This window comes from Salvelinus alpinus, chromosome 30, assembly GCF_045679555.1.
Source record: "Salvelinus alpinus chromosome 30, SLU_Salpinus.1, whole genome shotgun sequence".
Classification (NCBI taxonomy): domain Eukaryota; kingdom Metazoa; phylum Chordata; class Actinopteri; order Salmoniformes; family Salmonidae; genus Salvelinus; species Salvelinus alpinus.
The window spans coordinates 43,280,723-43,290,449 of record NC_092115.1 but is presented as its reverse complement, the minus strand read 5'-3'; the positions used below and the strand labels follow the sequence as shown (position 1 = coordinate 43,290,449).

The window sequence follows — 9,727 nt, the reverse complement described above, 5'->3', positions numbered from 1 at the left end:
TAATTAGAGTTGTAAAAATAAATGTTTTGTCATACCCGTGGTATACGGTCTGTAATAAACTGGATGGTTTGAGCCCTGAATGCTGATTTGCTGACAGTCGTTGTATTTCAGACAGTATACCACGGGTATGACAAAACACTTATTTTTACTGCTCTAATTCCATTCATAAACAGTTTATAATAGCAATAAGGCACCTTAGGGTTTGTGATGTATGGCCAATATACCACGGCTTAGGGCTGTGTCCAGGCACTCCGCGTTGCGTCATACCGAAGAACAGCCCTTAGCCGTGGTATATTGGTCATATACCACACCCCCTTGGACCTTATTGCTTAAATATACCACGGCTGTCAGCCAATCAGCATTCAGTGCTCGAACCACCCAGTTTATAATATAATTTTGCAGTGGTGGAAAAGGTAACCAACTATCAGAGTTGAGTAAAAGTAAAGATACCTTAATAAAAAATGACTAAAGTAAAGGTCACCCTGTAAAATTTTACTTGAGTAAAAGTTTAAAGTATTTGGTTTAAAATATACTTAAGTATCAAAAGTAAAAGTATAAATAATAAAACAATTCTTATATTAAGCAAACCAGATGGCACAATTTTCTAGTTTTTTATTTTATTTACGGAAAGTCACGGGCACACTCCAACATTCAGACATAATTTACAAACGAAGCATGTGTGTTTAGTGAGTCCGTAGTAGGGATGACCAGGGATGTTCGGTTGATAAGTGCGTGCATTTGACCATTTTCCTGTCCTGCTAAGCGTTCGAAGTGTAACGAGTACTTTTGGGTGTCAAGGAAAATGTATGGAGTAAAAAGTACAATATTTTCTTAAGGAATGTAGTGAAGAAGTAAAAGTTGTCAAAAATATAAATAGCAAAGTAGAGTACAGATACCCCAAAAAACGACTTAAGTTGTACTTTAAAGTATTTTTACTTAAGTACTTTTGTTATTTGACGTGTGTCTGTTTTGACACGCAAATACCCAAACAGCGTTCCATATCTAGCCACCTATTGCCACACTCAAGATGGCGTCTTTTTCATTCCACTTTCGACTGCGAGGCGCCTCGCAAGTGTCAAAGTTGTGTTGACAGTAGCTGCAGGAGCTGTCAGGGTGAGGTAGGTAACATCCCAGAACTGAATGGAGTAGTTATCTCGTTATAATTCTTGAAAACCAACCCACCACATTCATTATAACACTGTAAACAGTATAAACCTCCAACGAAGCCATGACAGAGGACCCGAGTGCTCAAACTTGGTCCATCAACAAGGACGATTATGTGCTCAACGAGGTGATTGGTGAGTATGCCGCTAGACACCTAGCTAGCATGCTAACGTCATAGCTAAGCTGGCTTTCTTGCAAGACAGCTAGCTAGCTCGCTAACTTATAGCTGGTCAGCTAAACCTACAGCTAACCAACCTTACTTTTGATAGTTAGCAAATATATTGAAGTAACTTTAGACATAGGCCAAACATCTGTTTCTCAGTTGTGCGTTTCTTGAATTACTAGCTAGCTAGGCAGCTAATTAGCGTAGCTAGCTTCCCGAAACTACTGGAGCTAGCGAACTAGGTAAATCAGGACAAGTGAAGTGCTAGCTAGGAGCAGGATGGATGTGGGTGGTTCCCTTCGCTGAAAGAAGGCATGATGGGGCTTAATGAGTCACTCATACCTTGTGTTAGTAAGGAGTTGGTAGCTCCTATATTAGTAAAATCTAATTTTATTGGTCACATACACACGGTTAGCAGATGTTAATGCGAGAGTAGCGAAATGCTTGTGCTTCTAGTTCGACCGTGCAGCAATATCTAACAAGTAGTCTAACAATTCCACTACTACTACCTTATACACACAAGTGTAAAGGAATGAATAAGAATATGTACATATAAATATATGGATGAGCGATGGCCGTGCGGCATAGGCAAGATGCAGTAGATGGTATAGAGCAGAGGTGGGACCAAGTCATTGTTTTACAAGTCTCAAGTCTTAGTACTCAAGTCTCAAGTCCTAAACTTTGAGTTTCGAGTCCTAAACAAGTCATAATGTGCTCTTCACCAAATGTAATACCATTTCATAGTTTTTAACGAGAGTAATAGTTAGTATATTACATTCACGCAAATCATGAATGCTTTAAAAAATATATATATATTTATTACTTTCCAAATAAATGTTATATTTCCTTGGAAATACATGGGTAGCCATGAGAAAGACCCCCCTCTTTCTCGGTGACAGCGGGAGAGGCGTGGTAGGCTGGATCGGGTCGTGTGGGGTGGTTTCTCTCCTGTAGATGAATTAAGTAGCAGAGTATCTGCTGGCCATCCAACATGGCAATTCACATAGAAATACATCACCTACAACAGCCTTTGCTGTGTAGAATAGAGAATCGAGTACAGATCTATATATATATATATGCTCCTCACTGCTTATATATATATAAGCAGTGAGGAGGGCACATAACAATACAGGCTCCAGACATCACAAGCCAGCAAAAAGAAACCCATGAAACAAACAAGTTACACACACTCATAAACACACAACCTCGTGTGATGGATAGCTGTCGGCTATATTAGCCACGACTTACTGTTCTTTGTGCAGCTTCAAATGTCGAACAAAGTTGGAAGTTGTTGCGCCTCCGTCTGTAATTTTCTTCCCGCATGTTTTGCAAGTTGCAATCCGTTTTTTGTTGATGCAACGTCGTCTTTATATCGGAAAATAATAATTTTGGGTATCCTCTTTCCAAGTGCTCCATCTGAATTCACCCGCCGACGTTCCTTTGCACTGCCACGTACAATTTGATTGGCTGCTGTCCGATTCAAACTGTAATCCGTTAAATGAAGAGTTGATGCGCTGCACACTTTTTAAATAACATCATTTTTATATATTTGGGCTTGGAGAGGGTATCATGTCAGGTCGAGTCATAAGGCTCAAGTCCAAGTCAAGTCACGAGTCATTGGTGTTAAAGTCGAGTTGCAAGTCATCATATTTGTGACTCGAGTCTGACTCGAGTCCAAGTCATGTGACTCGAGTCCACACCTCTGGTATAGAGTACAGTATATACATATTAGATGAGTAATGTAGGGTATGTAAACATTATATAAAGTGGCATTGTTTAAGTGACTAGTGATACATTTACTACATCCAATTTCTTATTATTAAAGTGGCTAGAGATTTGAGTCAGTATGTTGGCAGCAGCACTCAATGTCAGTGATGGCTGTTTAACAGTCTGATGGCCTTGAGATAGAAGCTGTTTGTTAGTCTCGGTCCCAGCTTTGATGCACCTGCATTGACCTCTCCTTCTGGATGATAGCGGGGTGAACAGGCAGTGGCTCGGGTGGTTGTTGTCCTTGATTATCTTTTTGACCTTCCTGTGACATTGGGTGGTGTAGGTGTCCTGGAGGGCAGGCCTCACTACCCTCTGGAGAGTCTTACGGTTGTGGGCGGAGCAGTTGCCGTACCAGGCGGGGATACAGCCCGACAGGATGCTCTCGATTGTGCATCTGTAAAAGTTTGAGTGTTTTCAGTGACAAGCCACATTTATTCAGCCTCCTGAGGTTGAAGAGGCGCTGTTGCGCCTTCTTCACCACGCTGTCTGTGTGGGTGGACTATTTCAGTCTGTCCATGACTTGTACGAAGAGGAACTTAAAATTTTCCACCTTCTCCACTACTGTCCCGTCGATGTGGATAGGGGGGTGCTCCCTCTGCTGTTTCCTAAAGTCCACGATCATCTCCTTTTGTTAATCAAGCCTACCACTCTAGTGTCGTCTGCAAACTTGATGATTGAGCATGGTCAGCTCGTGGCTGCTGGCAGACCTCTGACTCATTCCACTCTCATTCACCCCCACCTCACAGTAGAAGCATCAGACAAAGTTCTAAAGACTGTTGACATCTAGTGGAAGCCTTAGGAAGTGCAACATTACCAATATCCCACTGTATCTTCAATAGGAGCTGAGTTGAAAATCGACCAACCTCAGATTTCCCACTTCCTGGTAGGATTTTTTAATCAGATTTTTGCCTGCCATATGAGTTCTGTTATACACAGACATAATTCAAACAGTTTTAGAAACTTCAGTGTTTTCTATCCAAATCTACTAATAATATGCATATTCTAGCTTTTATGGTTTTGTAGCAGGCCATTTACTCTGGGCATGCTTTTTATCCGGACGTGAAAATACTGCCCCCTACCCCAAAGAAGTTAAGGTTGCTGTGACACATCCATAACTTGATCGGAAACCAGATTGCATACTGAGAGAATACTATAGACATCAAGAAAGTCAATCAGTTGATTTATTGACAAGATTTTCCAACACTTTTGATAAACAGGGCAAAATAGAAATAGGCCTATAACAGTTAGGATCAGCTTGATCTCCCCCTTTTAAATGGACAAACCTTTGCTGCCTTCCAAGCAATGGGAACCTTCCCAGAAAGGTGAGACAGGTTAGAAAGGTCAGAGATAGGCTTGGCGATGATGGGTGCAGCAACCTTAAAGAAGAAAGGGCCTAAACCATCTGACCCAGATGTTTTTTGGGGATCAAGTTTCAGGAGCTCCTTTAACACCTCTGACTTAGTGACTGCCTGCGGGGAGCAACTTTGTAGCGGGGCAGGGGGAAAAGAGGGAGAAGCCTCGGGGATAGTCGCATTGGAAGTTGTGTGAGATGAGGAAATGTTGGATGGGCAGAGCGGCATTTCTGAGTCAAATAGGAATCCTGACTTAATGAAGTGGTGAATAAAGAGCTCAGCCATGTGCTTCTTGTCAGTAACAGCCACGTCATCAACTTTAAGGGACATGGGCAGCTGTGAGGTGGAGGGTTTATTCTCCAGGTCTTGAACCGTTTCCCAGAACTTCTTGGGGTTAGACCCACAGAGAGAGAACTGCTCCTTAAAGTAACTCACTTTTGCCTTTTGGATAGCCTGAGTCCACTTATTTCTCATTTGCCTGAACAGAGCCAGTCAGCCTGAGTATGGGTGTGCTGAGCCTTTCGCCAAATGCAATTCTTGAGGTGGAGTAGCTCTGCAAGATCACGGTCGAACCAGGGGCTGAACCTGTTTTTAATTCTCATTTTCTTTGTGGGTGCGTGTTCATTAACAATACCACTGAAAATTTCAAAAAATAAGTTCCAAGCATCTTTGACAGAGGGGATCAAGCTGATTTTATACCAATTTACAGAGGCCAGGTCATGAAGGAATGCTTGCTCATTAAAGTTTTTTTAGCAAGCGTCTATGACAAATCAGGACAGGTCGTTCAACTGAGCAGCCATTACGAACACAGGCTGTAAAACAGTGATCACTAAGGTCATTACAGAAAACACCAGACTGGTACCTATCAGGATTATTTGTGAGGATAACATCAAGAAGAGTAGCCTTTTCTGGGTGTTTGGAGTCATACCTTGTGGGATTGGTAATAATCTGAGAGATTTATGGAGTCCCATTGCTTTAGGACTTGGTCAGGTGGTTTAAGCATGTCCCAGTTTAGGTCACCTAGCAGGACAAATTCAGACTTGGTGTAAGGGGCCAGGAGAGTGCTTAGGGCAGGTAGGGTACAGGCCGGTGCTGATGGAGGACGATAACACCCAGCAACAGTCAACAAAGAGCTATTTGAAAGTTTTTAATACTTAAAACCAGCAAATCAAATTGTTTGGGGACAGACTTGGTGGAGACAACCGAGCACTGAGGGTGATCATTGGTAAAGATTGCCACTCCCCCACCTTTGGAAAATCTGTCTTGCCGAAAAAGGTTATAACCAGAAAGGTTAACATCAGTATTCAAAACACTCTTCCTTAGCCACGTCTCAGTAATGACCAACACATCTGGATTGGAGCTCTGAACCCACACTTTCAAAAAACATACTTCTAGTGTTAACGTGCAGAAAACCTAGGCTTTTACGGGAGCAGAAATCAATGAAGCAGATATCAGAGCAAAAGTCAGAATTGGGGCTAGCAACAGTAGATGGGCCAGAGTGTACATGCACATTTCCAGATATCATCAACAGTAATACAATCAGGGCACGGCAGAGGACAGGGAGAGCTCTGCAGTGTTGATTTATGACATCTGAATGTGCATCAGATGGCAACAAGATCATATTGTACAGCAATTTCATCAGGTAACATGAATACAAAGCCAGCGAGAGGTGGCTAGAATGGGATGGGAGGCCAAAAGTCTGTGTAACCAATAGAGTCAGAGTCCCGAGCATGGGAACGAACAGTCTGTCCCACGGTTGGGTAAAGAAAGTTCGTAGTCAACAAAGCATGCAGGAGTTGTAGCCATAGTTTTTATTAGTTCTAGGCTTATTAGTAGTTGTACAACAGTTTTATGCTGTTAATGTATATACAGTACCAGTCAAAAGTTTGGACACACCTACTCATTCCAGTTTTTTTTTTTCATTTTGACTATTTTCCACATTATAGAATAATAGTGAAGACATCAAAACTCTGAAATAACACTTGTAGTAACCAAAGTGTTAAACAAATCTAAATATATTTATATTTTAGATTCTTCAAAGTAGCCAACCTTTGTCTTGATGACACCTTTGCACACTCTTGGCATTCTCTCAACCAGCTTCAGCTGGAATGCTTTTCCAACAGTGTTGAAGGAGTTCCCACACATGCTCAGCACTTGTTGGCTGCTTTTCCTTCACTCTCCGGCAGTCTTTCCTCTGGAAAATGTGTTGGGGGGGGGGGGGTCCGTAGTCCAGAAAACTCCCCCAGAAAACAAAATATGTTTAAGTACTGAAAAGCTTGGTTCTGGTGACTTTTTAAAAGTGGAAAAACTCAAATAAACCATCTAAAGTATAATTTCCACCCTCAGAAATGAACTCTATAATGTATTCATACAATTATTATAGTATAAAGGATGCAATAACAGAAATAATAATAATTGAAGGGAGAGGGACAAAGAGGATCCTCTTTCACGTTTTATATGTTCTTACTCGCTTCATTGCAGAGAAGTCCCTCTCATAATTAACGGAAGACACTGTTGTAGTCTGTTCGATTGCTGCCAGCTGGTTAAGGCAAGGGTAGAGCTGTCCCCACTCATCAAACTGCGAGGCCAGCTTTGTCATTGTTGTCAGCTGGTCCACCCCCGAAATACATGAAAAACCAAAAGATGTAAAACATTAAAGAAGAACCAACAGAGTACCTTGAATGCTCCAACTAGCACATGTTGCTTGGAAAGCGGGCCACTCTTGCAACACAGAAGAATTGGCTGGAGAGGAGGGTCAGGTTAAAGGTGTTTATCCTCTCACTAGAGAACGCCCAACACACTGAGGTCCCAATACACTGAAGGCCCCCCAGAATCTCCAGGTGTTGGAACCTCCTGTCTAGGCAGTCCTGGAGGCCAGCAATTTAAGGATCTATGACCTAATTACACAGAACAGAAAATAAGTTATTCATATCTTTTTGTATAACATTGGTTTCATAACAGCATTTGAAAACAGATGTTTTTACCTCCTCTCTGAACTGAGCCCAGAAATCAAATCAAACTTTATTTGTCACATGCGCCGAATAGACCTTACTGTGAAATGCTTACTTACGAGCTCTTAATTAGGACCTCACTCAATGAGCAGTATACGGCCATAAGCAAAAAGAAAAACTCTCATCGAGAGGCGGGGCTCCTAGTGGCTGGGGACTTTAATGCAGGGGAAACTTAAATCCGTTTTACCAGATTTCTACCAGCATGTTAAATGTGCAACCAGAGGGGAATAAACAGACATAGCATCAATACAGGACTAAGATTGAATCTTACTACACTGGCTCCGACGCTTGTCAGATGTGGCAGGGCCTGCAAACTATTACAAACTACAAAGGCAAGCATAGCCGCGAGCTGCCCAGTGACACATGCCTACCAGGTGAGCTAAATTGCTTCTATGCTCGCTTCAAGGCAAGTAACACTGAAACCTGCATGAGAGCATCAGGAGTCTTTGACAATTTTTGGGGCTTTCCTTTGACACCGCCTAGTATGTAGGTCCTGGATGGCAGGAAGCTTGTCCCCAGTGATGTACTGGGCCGTACGCTCTACCCTCTATAGCGCCTTATGGTCAGATGCGGAGCAGTTGCCATACCAGGCGGTGATGCAACCTGTCATGATGCTCTTGATGGTGCAGCTGTAGTACTTTTTGAGGATCTTTTTGAGGACAAATCTTTTCATGCTCCTGAGGGGGAAAAGGTGTTGTCGTGCTCTCTTCACAACTGTCTTGGTGTGTTTGGACCATGATAGTTAGTTGGTGGACACCAAGGAACTTAACTCTCAACCCGCTCCATTATACAGACCCGTCAATGTTAATGGGGGCCTGTAGTCCACTATCAGCTCCTTTGTCTTGCTCACATTGAGGGAGACGTTGTTGTCCTGGCACCACACTGCCAGGTCTCTGACCTCCTCCCTATAGGCTGTCTCATCGTTGTCGGTGATCAGGCCTACCGCTGTTGTGCCATCAGCAAACTTAATGATGGTGTTGGAGTTGTTTGGCCACACAGTCGTGGGTGAACAGGGAGTACAGGAGGGGACTAAGCATACAACCCTGAGGAGCCCCCGTGTTGAGGATCAGTGTAGCTGATGTGTTGTTGCCTAACCTTACCACCTGGGTGCGGCCCGTCAGGAAGTCCAATGATCTAGTTGCAGAGGGAGGTGTTTAGTCCCAGGGTCCTTAGCTTAGTGATGAGCTTTGTGGGCACTATGGTGTTGAACGTTGTAGTCTACGGTTAATATCGTCCAACTGATGAATCTGGGCCCCTATTTCAATAAAAGGGCGCTTTGACACACCCCTCTTAGCAGCCTGCCTATGTTGACGGTACAGGCGGCAGAACATTCCTAGACCGGATATAGAGTGTAGTTTAGTGGAATTACTGGTGGCTTGGGCAATACCTATTGCAGATAGCAAGCATTACAACACTTCACATAATGCTGTAGACTAGTACAGACTAAATTTGCACAAACATTTTTACCCCTAACCTAATTAAAGGATATTTGACTGACCATGTGGCGTATTATATAGCCACAGCTTCAGTCTGTACATTTTAAGCCACTTTGGGTCTCACCCGGATTGAAGGTGGTGCACACTTGGCCTTACTCCTCACTCCTCCTCCTCCTCCTCCTCCACCACTCTCCTTTTATCTACTTTCTTCTTCTCTCTGCTCTCCTCTCTCCTTTTCTCCTTCCATCTCCCCTCCTGGCTCTCTCCCCTCAGCTCCATTCTGTCCCTCATGCATTCCTACCTCACTCCTGGGATTCTGCCTCTTCTCTGGCCTCCACAATCACCCGACCTCAACCCAATTGAGATGGTTCGGGATGAGTTGGACCACATAGCAGTGTTTCCTCTGCGTAAAGTAAGCCATACACTTGTTATAAAACGATAGCTTAAGCTTTTAAAGAGTTAGCTAACTAAAGAAAGTTTTATTTAATTCCGGCTGATTTGACGATAGCTAGCTAAGGTGACGTTACCTGACACTCTTGACCCTGCTCCCCCTTTCTCTTTTGCTGCTGTGGCTGGAAATACTTCAATGAACTCATCTGTGGGAAAAAAAATCTAATCAAGGTCAGATAAATGTATCTATCTTGCTTGCACTTGATACAATTCCAAAGAAAGTAGCTAGCTAACTTGCTAGACTAGTAATGTTAACCATGTTTCTATCCTCAACATACTTGTGGATATTGGATAGCTTATTGCCGTTACAATTGTGGCAGCAATATTATAGATCTAAATTATGTTCGTTTTTATGTGATAGCTAGCTTGTGTAGTTAGCTA

General features: G+C 42.8%; 1 protein-coding gene across 2 annotated transcripts in view; it reads left to right on the top strand.

Annotated features, from left to right (window-relative positions):
* The first annotated feature begins 1,085 nt into the window (after window positions 1-1,085).
* The window catches only part of LOC139559497 (serine/threonine-protein kinase OSR1-like), a 31,454-nt gene continuing 22,812 nt past the window's right edge, over window positions 1,086-9,727 (top strand). For both annotated transcript variants that reach the window (XM_071375545.1, XM_071375546.1), the window contains exon 1: window positions 1,086-1,298. In XM_071375545.1, the coding sequence (XP_071231646.1) occupies window positions 1,229-1,298 (70 nt within the window). In that variant the 5' untranslated portion in view covers window positions 1,086-1,228. The remainder of the gene's footprint in view (window positions 1,299-9,727) is intronic.